This window comes from Thunnus thynnus, chromosome 8 (genome assembly GCF_963924715.1).
Source record: "Thunnus thynnus chromosome 8, fThuThy2.1, whole genome shotgun sequence".
Lineage (NCBI taxonomy): Eukaryota > Metazoa > Chordata > Actinopteri > Scombriformes > Scombridae > Thunnus > Thunnus thynnus.
In genome coordinates, this window is record NC_089524.1 from 1,045,978 (window position 1) to 1,071,697 (window position 25,720).

General features: G+C 37.2%; 1 protein-coding gene across 5 annotated transcripts; it reads left to right on the forward strand.

Annotated features, from left to right (window-relative positions):
- The first annotated feature begins 1,099 nt into the window (after positions 1 to 1,099).
- Positions 1,100 to 22,165, forward strand: LOC137187236 (NACHT, LRR and PYD domains-containing protein 14-like). 5 transcript variants are annotated; one of them, XM_067595993.1, is made up of 12 exons: positions 1,100 to 1,204; positions 2,842 to 2,907; positions 6,941 to 7,292; positions 8,345 to 10,154; positions 13,244 to 13,417; positions 14,269 to 14,442; positions 14,790 to 14,963; positions 15,119 to 15,292; positions 15,933 to 16,106; positions 16,978 to 17,151; positions 18,787 to 18,960; positions 20,005 to 22,165. In XM_067595993.1, the coding sequence occupies exons 3-12, from the start codon at positions 6,950 to 6,952 to the stop codon at positions 20,012 to 20,014; spliced, it is 3,381 nt and encodes a 1,126-aa protein (XP_067452094.1). In that variant the 5' UTR covers positions 1,100 to 1,204; positions 2,842 to 2,907; positions 6,941 to 6,949; the 3' UTR covers positions 20,015 to 22,165. The 5 variants fall into 5 exon arrangements, 4 of the variants coding, with proteins under 4 accessions (XP_067452094.1, XP_067452098.1, XP_067452096.1 ...); XM_067595997.1 differs by having other exon boundaries at positions 6,941 to 7,220; XR_010929159.1 differs by lacking the exons at positions 18,787 to 18,960; positions 20,005 to 22,165 and adding an exon at positions 15,661 to 15,706 and having other exon boundaries at positions 16,978 to 17,107.
- The last annotated feature ends 3,555 nt before the right edge of the window (positions 22,166 to 25,720 follow it).

Here is a 25,720-nt window from a genome sequence, read left to right on the forward strand (position 1 = left end):
GTGCCTGAAACCTGCATTCTCTCTAGTCTCCAGCAGGGGGCGACTCCACTGGCTCCCAAAAAAAGCCTGATTGTATGGAAGTCTATGAGAAAATGACCCTACTTCTCACTTGATTTATTATCTCAGGAAACACTTTCCTAATGAGTTTATGGTCTCAATCACTAGTTTCAAGTCTTCTTCAACACAGCATGATGTTCATTTTGTAAATGATGGTCCCAGATTCTGTACAATATTAGGTGCTTTGTTGCACACTTCACCAACACTGTTAGTAGGGATGATTATTATATTAACACATTTAGGGAAAAAGAGTTTGTGAGCAACATAGCTAGGGAGGGAGACAGTTCAATTCAATTCAATTTAATTCAATTTTATTTATATAGTGCCAAATCACAACAAAACTCATCTCAGGGCACTTTTCACATAGAGCAGGTCTTGACTGCACTCTTTAATTTACAGAGATCCAACTATTTCCCCCCATGAGCAAACATATGGTGACAGCAGCAAGTAAAAACTCCCCTTTAACGGGAAGAAACCTCAAGCAGAACCTGGCTCTAGGTGGGAAGCCATCTGCCTTGACCTGGAAACGGCCTTTTGATTATTTTTCTCATCCTAATGGTGGAACACCATTATCTAATCACCATCGGCTGTGCTACTATGGTGCGGCCTATATAACATACCAGTGCCAGTGTCTTACTATGATAGTTGATCTTGAACCAGGTCTGAGGGCAGAACGTCATCCAAATAAAAGATAAATGTACATAGAGACAGATTGAGTGACACTTTTCCTGCTCTCAAGTGGTTCACTTTGTTTTCTGTTGTGGTTTGATTTTAATGTGGAATGGAAATTAATGTCCCAATGAAAAATAATTCATTGAGTTTAATTAAACTCAAAAATCTCAATAATTGTCATTTTAATGTGTTTTATTCAATTATGAATTCAGTTAATTCAGACAACCATTAACACTGTAAACACCTATCTAAAAGGAAAATACACATTATAATGTTTATTGTATTTTACTTTCTTTTATTTAGGCATTTTAAATCTTCCACAGTACTGCAGTACAGGAGATGATGTAGAGGGGAGGAGCAGCTCTGAGGGGAGGAGACACTGACAGTGAGACTGAAAGTATGCTATAAGTCATGTCAGACTCGTTGGCGGAAAGTCGACAGAGTAAAAGGAGGAAAACAGGACATGTAAGGCAGAGTGAGTATTAAAACCTCATTACTATTATTGTTAAAGTATCTGTCTCAGCGGTCTCCCTGTGGACTGTAGAGAGGAGACGTCTGTTGGAGGCATTTTTGTGTTTGATTCGAAGTACGTTTTCACAATTTTCCACGATACTGAGAGAATGTAAATCTTTCGTTTGACTCGTGAATTAATACAAATTCTATTTTGTGCTTCATGTTTGAGTCAAGAAGCAGATCTGTGTCAACGTGGCAGAGTTTAAGAGATGTTTTAAGAGAACTTCCTGTTCTCTCGCTACTGGGTGTGACACTTGGTTAACGGTTTACTTGTGCGGATAATATTACTGTTACTGTTATATCACTCTTAGTGCCACTAGTATTAATGCTACTGTTAGTGGTACTAATATCACTGCAACTGTTGTTATTACTGCCAGTAATATTCTTTCTGCTACTGTTAATATTACTACACAACAGGGGCTGGACAAAACAGTACCACAGTGTAGAGTTTTCGTCCATGCTCTTAATTAAACAACATTTTACCATATTTGTTGATAACACAATAGACGAGTACACAACTACTATACATGAAGGTCTGGTTATGGCTCGGCAACTATCACAGTTGGTTATGGTTGATGTTCTGACTAGTTAACACTTTTTATCATATATGTCTCAGGTATTGGTGAGACAATGGAATAAAGGTCATGAAGGCCAGTTTGAGTAACAGATCTGAGTTTAAAGGTTTATTAGACACCAAAATACTACAGCACTGCAGTACACTACAATGTTGTCCCAAAACATATAAAAACATGTCAATAAATCACACTGTTGCACTGAGAGACATGTAAACTAGATATTTTCTGATGCAGTTGTTCATATTTTGAACTAATGATTTAACCAGGAGAGTATCATGCCAATCCAGACCTAGAAGTGCTCAAACTATGAGTGACGTAACATTGTCAATGGGAAAAATAAATGGGATTTTCACTCCAGGAACCAGTAGCTGGTTTGTTCACACTGCTCTTAAAGAAAGCAAGCAGATCCTAATTTAACAGGTAAAGTTGTTACTCATAAAAATGTCTATAAATGATAGAGTCAAACTACATGCATGCATCAGACTCTTCAAACAAATTGTGAATTTACAGGAGATAAATGTTCAGTAACATTGTCAATGGGAAAAATAAATGGGATTTTCACTCCAGGAACCAGGGGAGACCAAAATAGCTCCTCTCACTTTGCAACTCTATCTGCTTTTACAGAAAGCAAGCAAGCAAGTTAACAGGGGAAGTTGTCTGTAAATGATAGAGTCAAACTACATGCATGCATCAGACTCTTCAAACAAATTGTGAATTTACAGGAGATAAATGTTCAGTATGTGTGTCATATTCATTCACAGTGTTTACACATTTAGAAGTTCAAATCTCTTTACTCTCACATCTGTTTTCAGCTGTAGATACAAAAAGAATCACAGACCTAATATTTAGAGCGTGTAGATTAGTTGTTTTGTTATTTGGTATTTAAACATTTGTTGTTTGTGAAAATGTACAACATGACCTGAAAGGATGAAGGCCTTAAGGTGGGTTCATCATTAGCAGTTAGAAACAAAAGGCCCAGTTCTGATACAGACACCTGAGCTGTTTTTTTTTTCATCTTTTTCAGACATCATCACAAAACGAGACAGCCGCTTTACAATGACGGACTTAAAATAAGACGGGAATACGTGGAGTAAGTTCAGCTCTGTTTTTGAAAATGTTCACATCTGACATGATCATTAATTTCATGTTTGAGAAACTACTTTCAAAATGTTTGCAGATATTTCTTTTTACCACCATTCTGGACAGACAGTAATTTAAACCTGGCTGTCTGTGTGAGCAGGGAAAGAATAGCTTAAGAGTGCAAAACATATTTTTTGGAAATGTTGCAGTTCAGATTCAGTTATCTGCAAGGTGCCATGATGACAAATATGGTTTATATGTTTCATTGAGTTGAGAGGAAACTCTTCTTTCTTTCTTTACCTGAGGGCAATTTTGAGACACCATTTTTCTCCTACTTTATACTTTTACTCCAGTACATTTCTTAGCTGAATATTGTTCTCTCTACTGCACTACATGTATCTGACAGCTGGAGTAACTACTGACTTTGCAGATTAGGATTTTACCTACAAATTTGATTATACCATCATTTAAAAAATAGAATTATATAGATGAAAATAATTTACAAAGTAGTCCAAACTATCTCCATACGATCAGCTACACGTTTATGTACCAGCCATAATATATAATTGACATAATGAGTACTTTGACTTTTGAGACTTTAAGTATGTTTTGCTGATAGTATTTTAAGGTTTTGTATGCAAGATTATTCCTTGTAAGGGAGTATTTTACACTGTTGCTTTGACATTGGTAAAAGGACCTGAATACTTCCTCCTCACTGGTTGAAAGACTTTTTACTGTTAATCATTAATCAGTTATTGACAGCTCACTGCATGGAGACTGTTAGTGTTTGCTTCTGTGGGTGTGTTGTTACTTTTGGCTCTGAACTCTTAAAACCCTGAAAACTTATTGTAAGTATTTTTGCTATAACATCAGATATTTATGATTCAATCAGCAACAATAAAGATTAAAGTTTGGAAAAAACCTTCTCAGGGTGTAACACTCAAATTGCCAGGACTATATGGGTGTGGTTTGACCAGATTTGATTGACAGGGGCCTGGCAACATGAACAAACAACCCGACAATTGTCATCACAAATACTGCTAAATCCTGATTGGTGCACAGAAGCACATGACCCCATATTCATAGTGTGTATGTTTTTTTTTTTGTTATTTTGTATTGAAATATTAGTTTGTGAAAATGCTGTAAAATTATGATATCACCTTAAACAACAAAGGTCTTTAGGTGGGTTCAGCATTAGCAGTCTTGTAGAGGGGAACCATGTAAAAATCCACATGAATTTACATGTGGCTATCTCAGGGTTAATCAGGTTAATTTGGTTAATCAGGTTACTTTGTCCATGACCAACACAAAACAGTTACATTTCTGCAGGCCTCAAGTCTTTATTATTGTTTTTATTAGACCAAAATAAGTAACTTTTTTATGTACTTAACAAAACATCAGGTTATTGGACAACATTGCAGTACATTTATACTTAGTTTGATACACTGAGTCTTTGAGACAAGACCCTTATTTTCAGGCACTCTTGGTTGACAACTTTCATGCCAGCATTAATGAACCAACCAAAACATGTAAAGACACCAGAGGCCTGTACTACAAAGCACGTTCAACATACCCAGGATATCTTTTCGTTATCTGGCTTCACTGAACCTGACATTGGCTGTCCAGATAACCAGAGCTACGAAGCTGGTTATCGACTAGCTCAGTCAACCTGGGGTTTTTCTATCCAGCTACGAGCGTGTTCATGTGAAAGCGGTGGGGTTGTTAATTAAGAGTGACATCATCAGAACCATGAATGAAGTACTTCATATGATATATGATGAAACATTGATACCAAGTACCTGTGGAAAACTTCTGTTTAAGAGACAGCAAAAAGTCATATTCAACCAAGTGAAATGTAAATGATCCTGTAATCATACAACAGAATAAGATGTAGAAACACCAGCAATAATTTCCACATATTAAAAGTAGGCTATGGCTTAAAATACATGCAGGAATTATCATATATGACTTAAGTATAGAGTGAGTGTTTTTTGCTATTTAGTTGGATGATGAAGAAACCATCTGAATATGTCACATGAAAAAAAAAAAATTAAAAGTAATGTCAGATGTTTCTGCTACCGAAGCAAAGAGTGGAAAAGTAGTTAATAACTGATGAGTCTATCTGACCCAAATGTTGAATTTATAATAATGGGAGCCAATTAATAGTGTGTGGATTATTTTTCTGATAAAAGACAATATTTTGTTTTCATTTCCAGTTTTCATCACATAGTTGTCTCATGTTATTCTGAGCTGCAGTGGTGGAATCAGAGTGTAAAATCATCCGCACTGTCAGCTGTCACTCTGGGGAAAAAATAAACTTTATGCCATTAAAATGCAGCTAAAATCATCATTTTGTCATTAGTGTCATAAACGATCCCTCTGTTTGTTAGAAGCTCTGTTTTAAAACTAGAGTGGAAGTAGAAAGTCTGGAACAATAAAATGTTTCCACTGACCTATAGAAATATATATTGCTCTTTTTTACTTGTCACTTTATTGTAAACTCAGGACTTTTGTCCATGTTGGGATCCTGTAGGAACGAAGACTCTTTTATTTCCAGTGATCTGATTGGTCAGTGGTCAGAGTGTTGACAGGTTGTGATCCGATCCTCTGAAGTTAACCTGCTCCGGAGCAGGTTAGCTGTTCAGCATAACTTAACATGGTGATGAACCCTGCTGAGAAGTGAACCAGCGAAATGAATGAAATGAAATCGAAATATTGTCTTTTATCAGAAAAATAATCCACACACTGTTAATTGTCTCCTATTATTATAAATTCAACATTTGGGTCAGATAGACCTCATCAGTTTTTTTATGTGACGTATTCAGATGGTTTTTTCATCAGTCAACTAAATAGCAAAAAAAACCTCTTTTTTCTCTATACCTCTCCCTCTATACCTCAGTCATATATAATAATTCCTACATGTATTTACGCTGTAGCCTACTTTTAATATTTGGAAATTACCGCTATATTATTTCTATATCTTATTCTATTGTATGATTACAGGCTCTATTCATCAGTCCTCAGTACACTTCCTGCTACTACTCTTCCCTACACCAACAATAGAGAAAACACCTGAGAGTTTCTTTCTGTGATGAGCAGAATATAAGAAAGACTTAAAAACACGACTATGTAACACGACATCCCTCTTTAAAATAAAAAGTTGAATTCATGAGAAATAAAAGGCTGCATTGCTCGGTTCAACACTTTCAGGGGTTTTGTCTCATATGGCCAGTAGTTTAAAGAGGCTAATGTTGGTTAATGTTAGCAAACTTAAAATACTGTTGTATAAGTGACATTACTGTTGTATGATTACAGGCTGTCGTTTACATTTCATTTCAATGAACATAACTTTTTGCCGACCCTAAACAGAAGTTTTCTGCAGGTATTTGGTATCTCCGTTTCATCTCATATCATGAAGTACTTCATTCATGGTTCTGATGATGTCGCTGGTAATTAACAACCCCACCCCTTTCGCTTGAACGTGCTTGTAGCTCAATAGGAAAACCCAGAGTTGACTGAGCTGGTTGATAACCAGCTTCATAGTACTGGTTATCTGGATGGCCAATGTTAGGTTCAGTGAAGCCAGATAACAAAAAGATATCCCTGGTATGTTCAACTTGCTTCGTTGTACAGACCTCTGAGTTCACTGAACCACAACAAATAGGTGAGTTGTGAAAGCAGAAGACTAACTGGAACTTGTGGTGAGAATGCTTTGTCAACTATTGTTTAAGATTACACTTTTATTCTCAAAGTTTAAGCCAGAAAAATGTAAATGTAAATTTTAACATGTACATTTCTATGATAACAACGTACATATATGAAAACTCGATCTAATAGAAAGCTCCAGAACAGCTTCTGAGTAGACTTGTGGCAAGATGTTTTTCATGAAGATCCTCTTGAGTTTCTCTGACACTTTAACGACTGTGGCCAAACTGGGCTTTTTGTCAAATCAGTCAGATACAGTAGAAACACATAATGAGTTTCTACTGGCAGAGACAAACAGAAACAACTCTTCTCTAATCAGTGTTCTCTGATTTTACCAGAGAGCCAAGATGACAAAGAGTGACCTTCTCAGCATTCTGGATGATTTGATAGACAATGAATTTAAGGACTTCAAGTGGCACCTGAAGCAAGAAAAGGTGGACGACATCCCACCCATCAAAGAGAGTAAGCTGTCGGAGGCAGAGAGGCGGGACGTGGTGGATCTGATGGTGCAGAAATATGAATTTGCTGGAGCTGTGGAAGTGTTCAAGAGCATTTTAAAGAGGATCAACAGGAATGATCTGGTGACGGAGTTGTCAAACATCAGCTCAGGAGCAGAAGGTCAGTCACAGGAAGAGACAAACATCACATCACATCCAGTCAGCAGATCTGTGAAGAGAAACAGTCCAGACAGTAAGTATTTGGACAGTTAAACATTTTAGTTCTTCAGGCTCTGTGCTTCAGCACATTCAATTTAAAATAAAATAATTGATACTACATTAAAGTCTCAGCTTTAATTTGAGTAGGTTTACGTCAATATAAGAAGGGCTGTGTGGGAGATATGGACCTTTTAACACATAGTGCCTAAATTGCAGGGGTTCAAATGGGACAGATACATATGAAGTCAGACTAAATGATCATACAACAATGCAGACATAACCACGCAAACTGATGCCCACGGGAAATCTGGCGATATCTCCTCCACTGATCAACAGACACTGGCAGCTCTGTGATATTCTAGTACATCCTGAAGTCTGGTTTCTTACCATGGGTAATTTTGTGGGTCTAACTGTGGTAAACATGAATAAACTCTTGCCAGGTGGGTAGTGATGTAATTCTGACAGGTGGTCCTACAAAGTAACGGTTATTGGTTACTTGGTACTGTACCTTATTTCCCCAGGTAGATTTCTCCTGGAGAACATCAATTTCTCTGCCATCTATACACAAAACATGTACTTAATTAAAGACTGTAGATAGGGAAAGTGGAGCAGCTGAATGAAAAGAGAGATCATTACACAGAGTGATTCAACCTTTATTTAAAGTCCAACAAAAACAGAAACTAACACAAAGTATCCTCTAGAAGTTTTAACGAGTTGGTTTCTACCACTTAACATCTTACTGTTTGTTAAATTCAGATACATTCACGTTGTGAGGAAAAGTTCTGACTCAAACACACAGAGCAAAACAGAACAAAAAGTCAGGACTAACAAGTCTTCCATATAAAATAAATATATCAGTAAAATAAATAAATATCTATAAAATAAGAAAGGTATGCTTTGAGAATAAGGTCTGATCACTGATTTGTTGCTTGTACATACAGTTTTACAATAACCAGGTTACTACTGTGCATGTTAACACATTTCCTGATTACCCACATAACCTGGTTTCTCTGGATAACCTGCTTATGTAAGAGCATGTAAACACACCGATAGAGGTTGAGATCTATATTTTTTCTCTTTCATCAGATGTTCTGCAGAAAGTTTTACATGACCACAAGATCAGTCTGAGGAGGACATGTCAACATGTGACTGAAGGACCTGATGAATCAAGAGGTGAAACCCTCCTCAACAGTATCTACACTGAGCTCTACATCACAGAGGGAAAGAGTGAAGATGTTAACACCCAACATGAGGTGATACAGCTTGAGACAGCTTCCAAGATGAAGACTCTCCATGACACTCCAATCAAATGCCAAGACATCTTTAAAGCCTTACCCAACCAACAGAAACGCATCATCAAAGTTGTTCTGACGAATGGTATCGCTGGCATTGGAAAAACCTTCTCAGTGCGGAAGTTCACTCTGGACTGGGCAGAGGGCACGGAAAACCAAGATGTCAGTCTGGTGATTCTGCTTTCATTCAGGGAGCTGAACTTGATCGAACATGAGCAGTACAGTCTCCTCATGCTGATCCATGATTTCCATCCAACATTACAGAAGGTCACAGCAGAGAAGCTCGATGACTGTAAAGTTTTGTTTATCTTTGACGGGCTGGATGAAAGCAGACTTTCATTAAATTTCAATAACAAGAAGGTTGTGTCTGATGTCACACAAAAGTCATCAGTCAGTGTCCTGTTGACAAACCTCATTGAGGGGAAGCTGCTTCCCTCAGCTCTTGTCTGGATAACGTCCCGACCTGCAGCATCCCATCAGATCCCGCGTACATGTGTTGATAGGATAACAGAGGTACGAGGCTTCACTGACTCCCAGAAGGAGGAGTACTTCAAGAGGAGATTTAGTGATGAAGAGCTGTCCAGCAGAATCATCAAACACATCAAGACAACCAGGAACCTCCACATCATGTGTCACATGCCAGTCTTCTGCTGGATCACTTCTGCAGTTCTAGAGCACATGTTGACTACAGACCAGAGAGGAGAACTGCCCAAGACCTTGACTGACATGTATTCACACTTCCTGCTGGTTCAGACACAGAAGAAGAAGCACAAGTATGATGAAGGACATGAGACGAGTCCAGAGGAGCTGACGGAGGTTGACATGGAATTTCTTCTGAAGCTGGGGAGGCTGGCATTTGAACATCTGAAAAAAGGAAACATCATGTTCTACCAAAAAGACCTGGAGCAGTGTGATCTTGATGTCACAGAAGCCTCAGTGTTGTCAGGAGTTTGTACAAAGATCTTCAAAAAAGAATATGGGATCTACAAGAAACCAGTCTACTGTTTTGTTCATTTGAGCGTTCAGGAGTTTCTGGCTGCAGTCTACATGTACCACTGTTACACCAGCAGGAACACAGAGGTACTGAAGTACTTCTTGAAAGATGATGATGGTGACAGACATGATAACCATTACCCATCTCTGGATGACTTCCTGATGGGAGCTGTGCAGAAATCTCTCAACAGTAAAAATGGCCACCTGGACCTGTTTGTTCGCTTCCTCCATGGCCTCTCTCAGGAGTCCAACCAGAGTCTCTTAGGAGACCTACTGGGTCAGACAGAGAACAGTCCAGAAATCATCCAGAGAATCACAGAAAACCTGAAGAAGATCAGTACTTATGATTATACCTCTCCTGACAGAAGCATCAACATCTTCCACTGTCTGATGGAGATGAATGACCGTTCAGTGCATCAGGAGATCGAAGAGTTCCTTAAGTCAGAGAACAGATCAGAGAAGAAACTCTATGATATCCATTGCTCAGCTCTGTCCTACATGCTGCAGATATCGGAAAAACTTCTGGATGACTTTGACTTGAAGAAGTACAATGCATCAGAGGAGGGACGACGGAGACTGATCCCAGCTGTGAGGAACTGCAGAAAGGCTCAGTAAGTCCAGATGTGATTAGTATTATAAATCAATGTAGATTATTGGTTTTGTTCTTCAAATATAAATAATATAAAATTCTTCTTATTATTGTTAAAATAGTGCTCTATTTGTTTATAGCCAAAATACTATGTCAGTTAAATTTAGTCTCAGATGTTCTTGAGCTGTTTCAAATGATGTGAGTGCAAATAATGTTGATTTTTCAGTTGTGTCACAATCTGCTCCTCAGTCCCTCTCTGCAGCCACACACTCCCATCCCCATTCTTCTTCCTGGCCATGTTTGTTCTTCCTACTCCCCAGACCTCCCATTCTCCACCAGATACCCTCAGACTTTTCCACAGACCTTTCTATCACTGCAACTACCTCATTCCTCTCCCCTGTGCTTCCTTGCCCATCTCCCCTTCTCTGTGTCCCTGCATAAAACAGACTCCAGGATGAGAAACCACAGTCTTGTTCATCAACTGAAAAGAACTGAACCTTTTCTATAGAGCAACAGAAGTCAGGCCCTGCATTTTTTCCTCTGTTCTGAAGTCCTGAAGTCAGATGAAGCATTGAGTCCTTTGTGCTATACAAATAAACGTGCATTGCCTTGCCTTTCCTTGTCTTTTTATGTGGAGTGTACATACAAGACTATGAGGCAGTAAACTTCTTTCATATATTTATGTGTAATGAGAGATTATTTTCTGTTTATGAAATCTGTTTATGTTATTTTCTGTTTATGAAATCTGTTCAGCAAGTAAACAGAACTGTCTTTTTTATTACCGGCCATCCAGATAACTAGTACTATGAAGCTGGTTATTAACTTGCTCAGTCAACTCTGGGTTTTCCTATCCAGCTACGAGCATGTTCATGTGAAAGAGGCAGGGTTGTTAATTACCAGTTTCATCATCAGAACCATGAATGATGTACTTCATAATATGAGATGAAACGGAGATACCAAATATCTGCAGAGAACTTCTGTTTTAGGGTCAGCAAAAAGTTATATTCAACGAAACGTAAACAACAGCCTGTAATCATGCAACAGTAATGTCACTTATACAACAATATTTAAGGTTTGCTAACATTAACCAACATTAGCCTCTTCAAACTTCTGGCCATATGAGACAAAACCCCATAATGTGTTGAACCAAGCAATGCAGCTTTTTATTTCTCATGAATTCAACTTTTTATTTTAAAGAGGGATGTCATGTCACATAGTTGTGCTTTTACGTCTTTCTTGTATTCTGTTCATCACAGAAAGAAACTCTCAGGTGTTTTCTCTCTTGTTGGTGTAGAGAAGAGTAGTAGCAGGAAATGCACCGAGGACTGATGAATATATAAGAGCAGAATGGTAGAATTCAGACTGTTTAAAGAGATCTTATACACGTTAAAGGTCAATGTTATATTTTTAATGCTGATACCCTTATAACATTTTTCTGATGACATCATGTTGAACATACTTTAACCTTATTGATTTGTTAATTGTTTGTGTGCTGAATCAGTTTTTGAGATTCTAAGAAAAGAAAGTTGACAAAAGTCATGCAGTCATCTGTCATGCACATCTATATATTTATCTACATTAATATTTAATTATGCGCAGGTCTAATATTGTCAAGCCATTTGTTTCATTTGTGCTTGTCAACAGTCACTAAATTTTCCTGCTTATGGATGTGAACCTGACAGCAGCAGGTAGCAAAGAGAGTTTACCTTTCTCATCGGTAACTGTTCACTGAGTTGAACTGAGTAAAAATATCCTGGAGTCAAATTGAAAACAGTGGACAGTGAGAATGGTTTTTTAATCAAGATGTTCTCATGCTAACTTTGTGGAGACAGACATGGGATCGGACCACATAGACAGACTGTGCACAATATGGAAGCATCAATATAACTCAATTTTCTCTCCCTTCATTTGTAAAATTAAAGCAAAACAAAGATTAAAAGTCTGCAGATATAAGAGAAAGTGAAGAGAATTATTGTTTCATTCAAGCACAGTGAGATATGATTAGATGAACTAGGAGTGCTCCAGTAGCCTACTGGTTAAGATGCATGCCATATAACCGCAATATCCACACTTCAATTGTGGTGGAGCTTTATGAAAAAGAGGTAGTGGTGTGCTCAAGGACTGTCTTGATCATATAAAACTCAAGAAAAACGCAAGTGCTCTTAAAGATAAGGGTCATCAAGTTGAGAGAAAAAACAAACTTAAGGCACTCATGTGTGGAGCAGGAATGAAAAACTCTAAGATTAAGTTGAAAAGCCTTTATTCAACATGCCTACTTACAGTAACAAAAGACCAGTTTCGACCATTAAGGTCTTCATATTGTACAAGGGTGAACAAACAACAAGCACACATCTTATAAACTTGGCAGGGGGTGTCACTCCATCCTGATTATTGAGTAAATGCAGGTGGGTGACAGCAATTGGATCACAATGAGAAGCCATGTTTAAGATGGCACGCCTCTTCATGCACTCAAAAAGTATCCTGCACAAAAGGCAGAAATAAATGACCAAAACAACATTAAGATTATATACATCAAATCGATACATTTCATCGTGGTGGAGCTTTGTTGCATGGCATTACCTGTCTCTCTTCTTGATTGCTGTTATCTCTCAATTGTTGCTCCTTCTCATCAAAAGTAGTCAGCTGAGGTGGTTTGGGCACCTAGTTAGGATGCCTCCTAGACACCTCCCCCTGGAGGTGTTCCAGGCATGTCCAACTGGTAGGAGACCCCAGTGTAGACCCAGAAACTGCTGGAGGGATTATATACATCTCCTGGCCTAAGAATGCCTTGAGATCCCCCAGGAGGAGTTGGAGGGTGTTGCCAGGGAGAAGGATGTCTGGGTTTCCTTACTCAGTCTGATGCCATTGTGACCCAGTCCCGGATAACGGCAGCAGAGGATGGATGGATGGATGTTGCTTCCCGTTAAAGGAATAAAATGCCCCAGTAAAAAAAAATTTAGAAAAGAGAAAAGATTAGCTGAACCACTGATCTAAAGAGCAAATGTTGGTCAAAATAGGGAATGTCAAACAGTTTTGTCATCAAATGCATGAAATAAATATAAAGTGTCCTCTTTCATGATAACATATGTTGTAATATATGTGTCATGACAGACTCTCTGACTGTGGACTCTCAGAGACTCACTGTGAAGTTGTGGCCTCAGCCCTGAAGTCCAACCCCTCCCATCTGAGAGAGCTAGATCTGAGTGACAACGAGCTGCAGGATTCAGCAGTGGAGATTCTGTGTGCTGGACTGGAGAGTCCAAACTGTAGACTGGAGACTCTAAGGTCAGTTCACTGGCTGTAGCTTTGGTAGTTGTTTTCTATATATTCAATTCAAATCCTTCACTGAAGTTTCAATTACTTTTGTGATTTGCCTGAGCACAAATCTATAGAATTTAATTTTTTTTCAAGAATTCAGAATCCATTTTTTTTCTGCGTAAAAGTGACTTCCAAAGTTAAAACTAATATGAAACCTCAGCAGTCTGAGTTATACATATAAAAAAGTGTCTTTGTGTTGCTTCAGTGTTTCCTTGCTGCGCAGCAGTGGAAGGATCGTAACTCAAAAAGGGAATTTTATACTAAATAGTCTGTAACTTTGAGTTAGACAAATCAAACGGATGTCTACCAGACTGCCAAAGCCTAATATTAGCTTCAGCTGAACTTATGAACTAATTTTCTACAGTGTAGCTGTGTTATGAAGAGACCACTTCAGTCAATATGGATAGAAGGAATGATTACTGCCAACAATAACATGTTTTAATTACACATACTTACTAAACTACCAAATACAGGAAGAAGGAGGTCATGCAATAAATGATGAACAGATTTTAAGTTCAATGTCTCTGATTTCATACTGATCCTCTAATTACATACTTGACTTTGAGTTCAGCAGCATTTTATGAATCAGTGTTGACATTAATATGTGTCTGATGTTGATCTGATGTCGTGGTGACATTTGGATGATGTCTGTAGAACGCTGACATGATGATCCACAATAACACAATGATAAAGTCACTCTGCTCACTTTAGTGAAAAGTTTATTGATGAGGACATAGTAATGTTGAACTACATATTTAAAACATGAACACACTGGATTATAAATGGATATTTATCTGTATCATTTGTATTTTATTCAGATTGTGTCGCTGCAGTTTGTCAGAGACCAGCTGTGATTTTCTGGCCTCAGCTCTGGTGTCCAACCCCTCCCATCTGAGAGAGCTGGATCTGAGAGAAAATGAGCTGCAGTATTCAGAAATGGACCGGATGTGTGATTTCCTGAAGAATCCACAATGTAGACTGGAGACTCTGGGGTCAGTTCACTGACTGTCTGTTACTACTGTCAATCTTAATGTTTAACAATTGAACCTAATTTATGTACATACATAACTTACATCCATAAAGTTAATTTTAATTTTTACATATTTATTTTTTTTACTGAACAGAGTTTAGGTATAAGAGATGACCGATTCTTAAAGAAATTGTAGGAAATGTCTACTGTTAGACATAATAGCAATAATAATAATATCATATTCCTGTGAAGCAAAGGAAGGACCTTATGATGAAGGACATGGTAAAGTGGAACTACACATTTAAAACCTGAACACATCTGATTGGATTAAAAATGGATCTTAATCTACATCACTTGTTCTTTATTCAGATTGAGGGACTGCAGTTTGTCAGAGATCAACTGTTCTTCTCTGGTCTCTGCTCTTAAGTCCAACCCCTCCCATCTGAGACAGCTGAATCTGAGTCTCAACAACCTGCAGAATTCAGTAGTGAAGCTGCTGTGTGATTTTCTGGAGAGTCCACACTGTAGACTGGAGACTCTGAGGTCAGTTCACTGACTGTCTGTTACTATTGTTGATCTGAATGTTTAACGACTGAACCTAATTTATGTACATACATAACTTACATCCATGAATGTTAACCATTTTAATCTACATCCATTTTAACCATTTTAATCTACATCATTTATTTTTTGTTCAGATTGTGGTGCTGCAGTTTGTCAGAGAGCAGCTGTGTTTCCCTGGCCTTAGCTCTGAAATCCAACCCCTCCCATCTGAGAAAGCTGGATCTGAGTGACAATGAGCTTCAGGCTTCAGGAGTAAAACTGCTGTGTGGATTTCTGGAGAATCCACACTGTAAACTTGAGACTCTAATGTCAGTTCACTGAGTGTCTGTTACTATTGTTGGTCTTAATGTTTAACATTTGAACCTAATTTATGTACATACATAACTTTCATCCATGAAGTTAATTCACTTTTTTCCATATTAAATTGTTTTTACTGTAGAAAGTTTAGTCTGTAGTTATAAAGTATTACTGATTCCTAAAGAAACAGTAGAAAGTGTCGACTGTTAGTTGTTAAAGTAATTTATGTTTATAATTTTTAGTAGTCACATCTGTATATAGAAGATCCTCTCAACTAATATCTGTTTTTAATTAATCAAGTTTACTTGCAGAAGGAGAAATATTTCTTTATTATATTCTTCAACATGTTTTACTGAATGTCTGATTATTGATCCTTCAGAACACACACACAGAGGGACACAGAGAGATCAATGCAGGTGTTTAAAGTATGAATATAATATTTCTACAGTATCCATGTTGACATGAATGTATCTGAATGTTGTGGTGACATTATGATGATTCACAATAACACAATGATAAAGTCACTCTGCTCATTTTAATGAAAAGTTCATTGATTAGGACATAGTAATGTTTTACTACCAATTTACAACCAGAACACATCTGATTGGATTATAAATGGATATTTATCTATATCATTTAATCTTTATTCAGATTGATTGGCTGCAGTTTAACAGAGAGCAGCTGTTCATCTCTGGCCTCTGCTTTGAAGTCCAACCCCTCCCATCTGAGAATGCTGGATGTGGCTCACAATGAGCTGAAGGATTCAGGACTGAAGCTGCTGTGTGATTTCCTTGAGAGTCCACACTGTAGACTGGAGACTCTTGGGTCAGAAAACATTTTTTATTTCTGTGCTGAGATTAATATGATGTGTAAGTTGTGGTGACACTAAACTGCAGACATAAAGCTAACATTATGCTGATCAACACTGAGTATCTTGGTACAGTCTATTTTCTTCCTCAGTGGTTTAGTCCATTGACTTTGTCAGAGCAATTCAAGCTGCACATTTAAAAACTTAATATGACAACAAAAATTCTACACTGGATAATTCACTCTGAACCTCTGAAACTCTTGATTTTTACATGAAATTTCACCTTCACTTTAAATTTCATTCTTTAAAGTTAAACCAAAAACTCTGATATCCAGTATTTACTTGTAACAACACTTTTAAGACTTTTATGAAGCTGTGCAGTGTCTATACTGATAGAAATATTTAAACACAAGATGCCAGATTTTTTTATGGTGACATCATTCCATTAAATGTAAATATTGTAGATATATTGAAGATCCATTTGCTTCTATTTTCCAAAAATCCATCCTGACATATTTGGAATCTTTAATAACATTGGGATCTTAAGTAGAATCTGAAATATATTTCTGAATATTTTTTACTTGTATTCAACTGAAACAACATGAGTTTGTATAGATGGAGTCTCTGGTGGAGCTGCAGAGTTTAAGAGGTGAAGTCACTACATCTTTATTGCAGTAGTAGTATGTTGTCAATACTAACGAGGGCTCTTTTTCACTGTTTGTATTTAACAGTTTTAACCTGCCTTTGTTGGGTTCAGCTGTTTGGAGATTCCATTTTCTAAACTTATCCATTCTAAATTTTCTTGATCTCTGAACAGATTATGACACATTGAAATATTTCAAGCAGGAACTTTGTCCTCTAAAGTGACAGCATATATTCTTTATTCAGAGTGAGGAACTGCAGAATGTCAGAGATCAGCTGTGGTTCTCTGGCCTCAGCTCTGATGTCCAACCCCTCCCATCTGAGAAAGCTGGATCTGTGTTGGAACAATCTGCAGGATTCCGGAGTGAAGCAGCTGTGTGATTTCCTGGAGAGACCACACTGTAGACTGGAGCTTCTTGGGTCAGTCATTATTTTTTACCTCTGTGCTGAGATCAATATGATATGACAGTTGTGGTGACACTAAACTGCGGACATAAAGCTGATATTATGCTGATCCACACTGAGGGGTGAATTCACAAAGAATGGATTGCGGCCGCTGATAGCACCATGAGCTGCGCATCATTTGCAACCACTATCTTTCCCATCTTAAGGTCTGATTCACAAAAGATATTGCGCTAATGATATGACACATGCAAACACACTCAAAAAGGGTTGCAGATGAGTGCACTTTGTCCTTGTTTTGTCTCTGATTGAGTGAATGGAGCAATTTCCAGTGTTTCAGGCTTTCCCCACATTTCAGCACACAGATTGGTCAATAATGAAAACAGCAGAGAGCACAAAAGCCTCAAATTGTGTGTCTTCAATTAGAAGAGGTGTGCACACACAGAGCTCTCCACAATCACAAACCAATGTCATGTATTTTGCTTCTTATACTTCTCTGATATTTTGCATATATAACATAATCTACTGAAATGTCAAATGTCAAAATACAGCCATTAATGTGACTCAGGCAGGTCTTAAACATGTTAGATTAATGTTTGAATCTTACAGTAACTTTCAGGTGTCACTGAATGTGTCCGGGATTTTGCAGAAACATCAGGGCTGATGTCCTGTTTGTTCCCCACAGCTGGCTGTGTGTCACAGCTGACTGCAGCATCACACAACAGCTGAAACAATATGTGCATCTTCAAATTGAGAAAAAGGCTCTGCACATTTACACATGTAGCATAGCAGTGGCAACTTCATTAACACCAGATCAGTCAGGATCTGACGGTTATTAATGTTCTGTGTTCTGCTACACATCTACACAAATCAGCTGTTACACACAGATTCCAGGTGTATATGGTGGAATTGTTTGTAATAGGCAGCCCTTATGGATGTATACTAGGGCTGTAGTCAACAAAAGAAAATTAGTTAGTCTGTCCCTCCCGCCGCAGGAAATAATGGATTACTAAAATCTTACACTGGATAATTAAGACTTCTTAAATTCTGTTTTTTGTCTTTTATATTTGACAGTTTTTAACCTGCACCCAGTTGAGTTCAGGTGTTGAGATTTCCACCTTCTGAAGTTTAGGGCTGGACAAAAAATTGTTTTGCACATGTAGGCCTGAAAAATAAAGGTGTCATATTTTAGTCTTTTTGCATTTTTACTTGTGTTTGCCCAGCATGAGTCTGTATAGATGGAATCACTGGTGGAGCATTAAAGTCACTACGTCTTTATTGAAGTAGCAGCATATTGTCATTAATATTAATAAGAGCTCTTTTTCACTGTTTGTATTTGACAGTTTATAACCTGCATCCTTTTGGGTTCAGCTGTTTGGAGTTTCCATTTTCTAAACTTCTACATGCTAAACCCTCTTCAGCTCTGAAAAGATTATAAAACATTCAGTGATTTCAAGCAGAAACTCTGTCTTCTAAAGTGTAATTATTTATTATATATATAGAGATATATATTTTATATTATATATAAAGTCACTCTGCTCACTTTAGTGAAAAGTTTATTAATGAGGACAGTAATGTTGAACTACCTATTTAAAACATGAACACACTGGATTATAAATGGATATTTATCTGTATAATTTGTATTTTATTCAGATTGTGGCGCTGCAGTTTGTCAGAGATCAGCTGTGCTTCTCTGGTCTCAGCTCTGATGTCCAACCCCTCCCATCTGAGAGAGCTGGATCTGGATGACAACAATCTTCAGGATTCAGATGTGAAGCTGCTGTGGGATCTTAAAGAGAGTCCACAATATAGACTGGAAACTCTAAGGTCAGTAGAGAGATGGAGTCAGTCCATGCTGGTTTCAGCAGTATTGTATTAAACACAGTTAGTATCAAAGCAAAGATCCAGTATTTCCTGGTGAACCTTCAACCTTCTCAGTGGCTGCTTTCCTCAGTGAAGCTGTGAGAGGAGAATGGTTACAGCTTCAGGATTGGACAGAAAGACAGAGAGAGAGAGAACAGTCAGCCAATCAGATCAGCTGAAAGCTTGTCTTGTGATCATGTGTTTGAGTTGTTGTGAAGACAGCTGCTGTTGTTGTGTTCATGTCTGCAGGAAATAAAGCTGGATTACAGCTGACAGCCTTACAAGATGTATAGAGACAGTGGTCCTCATCATCAAACTGTTGTATGATAAAATCTGATCTGAAAGTGTTTGTTCTCTCATTTCAACACTAAAGAATTGATTGGTTCATCTTTGTCAGAGCTATAAGATTAGTCTGACTGAAGCCTGCAAATCACTGGCTCTAATTTCACAGAAGCATCATTACGTCCTAGTAACCATGTGGTCTTTATACAGACCAGAACCTCTGCTGAAGTCCAGGAATTGCAGCAGGTGTTTATCTGAGAGCTCTGACTGATTGTCATATGATGATTTAACAGCAGGAAAGATCTTCAAATCCTACAGAGACTCTGTAGCTTTTAAACTTTTCACATCACAGTTCACATGTAACAGTAAATCCATCAGTAAACTGATGAGTGAATGTCTCTGTTTCTGCAGTAATGATGTGTTCATGACTCTCAGCAGTTTACTTTTTCTGTGTACTTAAGTGAAATCTGCAGAGTAAACAGACTTGATACCAAAAGTCTGTGCAGGTCTGTGAAATTGGAGGTTAGTGTGTTCACTCAAACACGTTAAAATGAGAGCTGAAAGGAAGCAGGCTACGCTGCACAGCTGTTCCACTTCTGATCTGAACAGGACCGAAGTCCTTGCTGCTCTTTATACCGGATGTGCTGCATCACTGACCGACAGCTGATTAAGTGAGTCTCACTAAATACTATTTATGACGTCTGTTGTTTCTTCTTCTCTCATCAGCTGGAGTTGATTATCTCTGTAAGAGTGTGAGTGAACATCCAGGAGTGTATGTTGAGTGAGGATCAGCTGTATCCTGATGATCCATCTGGACCGGAGTCTGGATCTGGATTTTTTCATCTTCACTTAAATCTCTTAACTGACTGCAAACTGAACAGTTATATCTAGATTTTGTTGAAGTCAGCATTTTACAGATTTGTTATACATGAGCTTTTTGATGCAGATAAGATAAAAAAAAAACAGGTGTTATAAGTCAGACTCTGACCCTGGGCCCATATTTATCAAGCGTCTCAGAGGATTGAGAGAGATTTAACTGAGATTTAACCAAAGACTAAAACTAATTTATGAAGCAGAAGAGAATTTACTCTGACTGTCAGCAGGAGAAGGATTACTCTTGGGAGAGGGGGAGACATTGCTGTTTTACCAGAGTCAGAGCAGCAAAGTAGAAATAATGATGAGGTGTTGTAATTTTCTCACAGTCTCAGCTAGAAATATTAAACAGTGTTAATTGGTACATTTTTTGCATAGGCAACTATGATGCCAGAATTCAGATGATCATTGTACATACACATGTTGCAAACCCTCTCCATGAAGAACACGTCTTTCACTGTCCAGTTCCTCTTTCAGCTTCTCCCCAAGTTAACTGTTGTTCTCGACATGAAGATAAGTACACCTTAACAATAGAAACATATATTTTTCAGGTGCATCTTCTTCTCTCTAATATCAGACTTTGTTGTTATTTGAAGTAGCCTAAATAAAAAATAACCCTATAAAATATTTGAGCTGCTGTTTTGAAGTTGAGATATCCTTCATTATGGAGCTGTTATGATTATTTTCAAATAAAAGTTTTAGTGGGCTGTAACTGAGGACCCTGATCATGCTCATTATCTTTGCAATGGGCATTAAGCCAGATCGAAGTTTGATTCATGACTTCCATCATTGTCGGATCGTCACTGTTGCACAGCTGCATTTTCCCTGTTACGATAAAGTGTAGCATTGTGAGGACATTCTGCTCCTAAATATTGGCAGAGATAGGATCTCTCTTGGTAATCATTTACCAAGTTTGGAAAGTTGATAAAAGGATTTTCCTCCCAGAAGTAGGACCAGAGATGCATCACTCCAATCATTTTTGGCCAGTTAGGAGTGCCTTCCTGCCCTGAGATGCTTGATAAATGTGGGCCCAGATGTTACAGATTTGCTGTCCACAAATTTCATCAGGTTAAATTCTGAAATAATTTATCATTGGTTCAGAAAACGTGTATGTAGAGGTCATATTATATCTTGGTTCTATTGATAACAACATCAAGCCTGTGATGAAAAACTTTGTATTTTTCTTTTTCTTCATGGATCCAAATTACATTTCAGAGTTGCTCTGTGTTTAAATATTAAAGGTATCTAGCTTTAATATGCAGGTAAGCCAACCAGGTAGCTTTAACAATAACTATATAATTTAAACTTGTAGGTGAGATCATGTGATTCAGCTCTGTGATCCAGCCATATCCAATCACATCCTTTTCATCTTTTTTTCTACATTAGTGTAGCATCATGCATGTATTGTACAACACTGCACACAGCAATAATTATACAAACAGACTGTGAGCACAACTTCATTAAAGACATGAAATTTATTTTCTCCACTGTCCAACTCATATCTCCTCCATCAGCAAGTTTAAAACTAATGACTAATGACTAAACCAATGAATCATTAAATAAATAAAACTATGATTTGCATGAATGCAGCTTGTTTTTCTATAACTTCACACTGAGTGATAGGAAATGAATTAGTGCTGATTATCAGCACATATGAATATGGGCCCAGGTCTTTGCTGTCAGGGCTCTGGATCAACCTCTTTGAGGAGCTCAGTCTGATAAGTCATTATCTTCCTTTAAATCACGTCTTAAACTCATTTCTATCCACTGATATACCAATTGTTTTTATTTTATATACTGTACATCTTAAATTTGAATCTTATGTCTGTTTTACTGGTTTATTTTCTTCCTGTATATTTAGTTAGTTAGTTTTGTGTAAAGCATTATGTAACATTGGTTTGAGAAGTTTTATACACTCCTGAAGGGAGGGTGGTGGGATGATGGTGGTGGTAAACAAAGACCAAATTCTAACTACAGAACGTCTGTGGAAATAAATAAACTTGCAGCATTTTTATCCCGTGTCAAGCTTCAGCTTCATGTATAACATCTATTTTTATTGTAGAGGAGAGAGTAAATCTAGTTTGAGATGTTTCTATTAATCATTTTGTCTCTTAAATGTCAAAAAATAGAGAAAAATTAAGAGTAAGAGGGAAATTGGTTTGCACTGTGTCCAAAACTTAACATACACAATTAAAGAAACATACACACTAAGAAGAAAAAAGCAATCCATGACATGTCACACATGGCACACATCCTTCATAAAATACACAAAACGACTACACAGCAGCGTCCAACAGTGCTCCTGGAGTACATAGATTCAATGTGAGAGAAGACACAATGCTGCCCAGAAATATACAAAATACCATACTTTCCACTGTGCAGCACCGACTGCAGTAGTGCTGTGAGTTTTTTTGTAAAAGACACACACACCCACCCACCCTCCTTGTGCTGCTGTGTGTTATAGAGAGTGATGGCTGATGGGATAAAGGAATTCCTCGCTCTGTTACTTTTGCAACTGGAGGCCTGAGGATGTCAGCCTGATTGGAGGGGCTGAAGCTCACTGAACAGGGTGTTGTGGGTGAAATAGCAGGTTTTCAGTCTTTGACAGGTAGATGTCAGTAAGACTGTCTTGCTTAGTGCCATTTAGTTTATTTATCAATACTCACAATTTTGCTAGGCAAGTCCTTCTGCACAGCATCAGTGTTACCATGGCAAAAGAGGATGCAGAATGTCATATCACTCTGATTAAAAAACATATAAAAAGGTCTCAACATAAAACAGTCAGAATCAAAGAAGGTTAGCTTTCATTCATTAGCTTTCATTTCAAGAAATATATCTGTTGTTGCTCATAAAAATGACTAAAAACAATAATCAGAATAGTTCCCCATTCTGTTTGATTAATCTACTAATCCTAGCTTGTTTTTTATTTTGTTTTTGTTTTTTTTTAGTAAACTTACATTTGTGAATGTAAAATTTTGCGAAAATAAAAAATAAATGTATAATAAGAGTCATTGTCTTTATCATGTAAATAGAAACTAAAAATAATATCTTTGAAGAAAAGGGAAAAGTTTTGAACTATGAAGGTCTTCATGTCTTTTCAGAGTTTATGGGTGAATCTGAAGCTCGACAATAAGTGAGAAACAGTAAAGCTTTGATGAACTGGATGGAGGCTGTTGGAACACATCAGTTAGTGAGAACTCAGATTTGTTCTGTCTTATCGGCCTGTCAGTCATCTTTGAATCACACTCACCTGTGTGAAAGGTTTTGTACTAATAAAGTTTGACTGATTGATATTTCACTACATTTCTGGAAGGAAATATTGAACAACACATTGTTCTACATGTATTTCACAGATATAGTTACTAGTTACTTTTCAGGTCTAGATTTTACAAGTAAAACACATGATACACTTTATTATTTAAGTAATTTAAATCACCTTGTATTGATCTGTTTTCACTTTGACATTAAAAGTTTTTTTTCTGTAGATTAGTGTCAAAAAGCCACATAACAACAACAACAATAATAATAATAATAAAATAATAATAATTTTGTATAGTACTTGTATAGTACTCAAAACAGTAGCTAGAAATCCCTTCACAGAGTAGGAACACTAAAAGATTATAATAAATCAAACATATGATGAAATATTAAAAACACTAAAGTGAACATGTGAACTGTGTTTTTAATAAAGGAGAATTTTATACGGTGATACTGCTGCTTTTTCTTTGAGTAAAGGAGTAAAACCAACATAAAGTGTGTTAATTAGTTTTATTTACTTTGAACAGCTGCAACAAGAGAAGAAGAGTTTAAAGTAGTAAGAACAAATGATAATATCCAATCAAATGATAATATTATGATAATACTGCATGAATGACATTATGAAGAGAAGAAAAATCTGAAGGGTGGATTTCCACACTGAAAATGCATACACCAATCAAAGTTCTTTTTTGAAAAGTGCTTTATTTTTCATGTTAATGTATTTTTTTCATTTTATTCATAGACATAGACAACCTTGCTGTGAAATGTGAATACTAGTTATCAAACTAAATGCAAAACAAAATTGATTTAAACAAATTTTAACTAACGTAAAAAAAAGCCTATACTATTTGCCATAGGGCAGCCCTATTAAAAGTAATAGCAGTGTAATAAAAGTTTGTTACCATCTTTATTTTAAATTAAAAAAAAGAAATACAGCCTATAAGGAGTTCAAGTCAAGCAATGCTGCTTTTAAAGCCATGATGAAACGCTCCAGGAAAAGCGGCAAAGACACGGGTGTCCATCTTCCTCGTACAACCGAGTCTGACCTGGAAATGGCCTTTTGATTGTTTTTCTCACCCTAATGGTGGAACACGATTATCTAATCACCATCGACTGTGCTACTAGGGTGCAGCCTATATATCATACCAGTGCCAGTGTCCTACTATGATAGTTGATATTGGACAAGGCCTGAGGGCAGAACGTCATCCAAATAAAAGAGAAATGTATATGGAGACAGAGTGAGCAACACTTTTCCTGCTCTCATGTGGTTGTACAACTGCATGTTTAAAAAATGTTGGTACTTGACCTGGAATAAGGGAGCAATTTATAATTGACCAAATGGAGGGACCTACGCTTTTAAAAACCTCTGTCAGGACCCGGGCAGGAATAGGGTCAAGTGGATATGAGGACGGTTTTAAATCAGAAGCATCTTTTCTTTATGTGGTGGAGGGGGATAGGATAAATGCTGGTAAAGGTAACAGTGTGCACTGGTGAAACTACTACTAGGGCATGACTGGAACACACATGAGCTGGATAGTAGAGATCATATGAGGAAGTTACACTGTAAGATCCAGAAAATTACATGGTAAATGATGGGAAGTTACACTGTAAAACACTGGCTGTATTATGAAGTATTACCTACTTTTCAATTCAATTCATCAATTACTATTAATAGCAATTAACCGATAATGCTAGTGAAAGTGCTTCTACTATTACTGCTACTGAAAGTGTTATGACTGTTATTAGTATTACTATTACTGTAATATTTAGCTGCACAAGAATGTTATGCAGGTACGAACCTTTGTATTATGTGCTTTGCCTGGAGGACAATAATAGAGTGTGGAAGTCAAGCCGAAGAGATGTGTGTGAAGTAAACTCTGATCATATCTTAACTCAGAACAATTACTGTTTTCTGTTTTTCAGATTTAAAGGTAAGGATTTAAATTAGACTCCTAAACATTGCAGTACTGTATGGAATATTTAAAATATCTAAATGAAAACAAAACAAAGAAATAAACACGTTGAAATACAGTACACATTGTTGTATGTGTCTCCTAAAATTATGTATGTATTTACTGTGTCACATGAAAAAAATAATGGTAAAATGACAATTATTTAGCCTTTTCAAAGCTGCCCTGTACCTCCTCATGAAAACTAAAGGCAGTGCTGTATTTAGTGTTGGCAGTTCTTTGCTGCCCTCTGCTGGACAACACTGAAACACCTTAAACACTTCACTTTGTTTTCTGGTTTGATTTTAATGTGGAATGGAAATCAATGTCCCAATGAAAATGAATTAATTGAGTTTATTTAA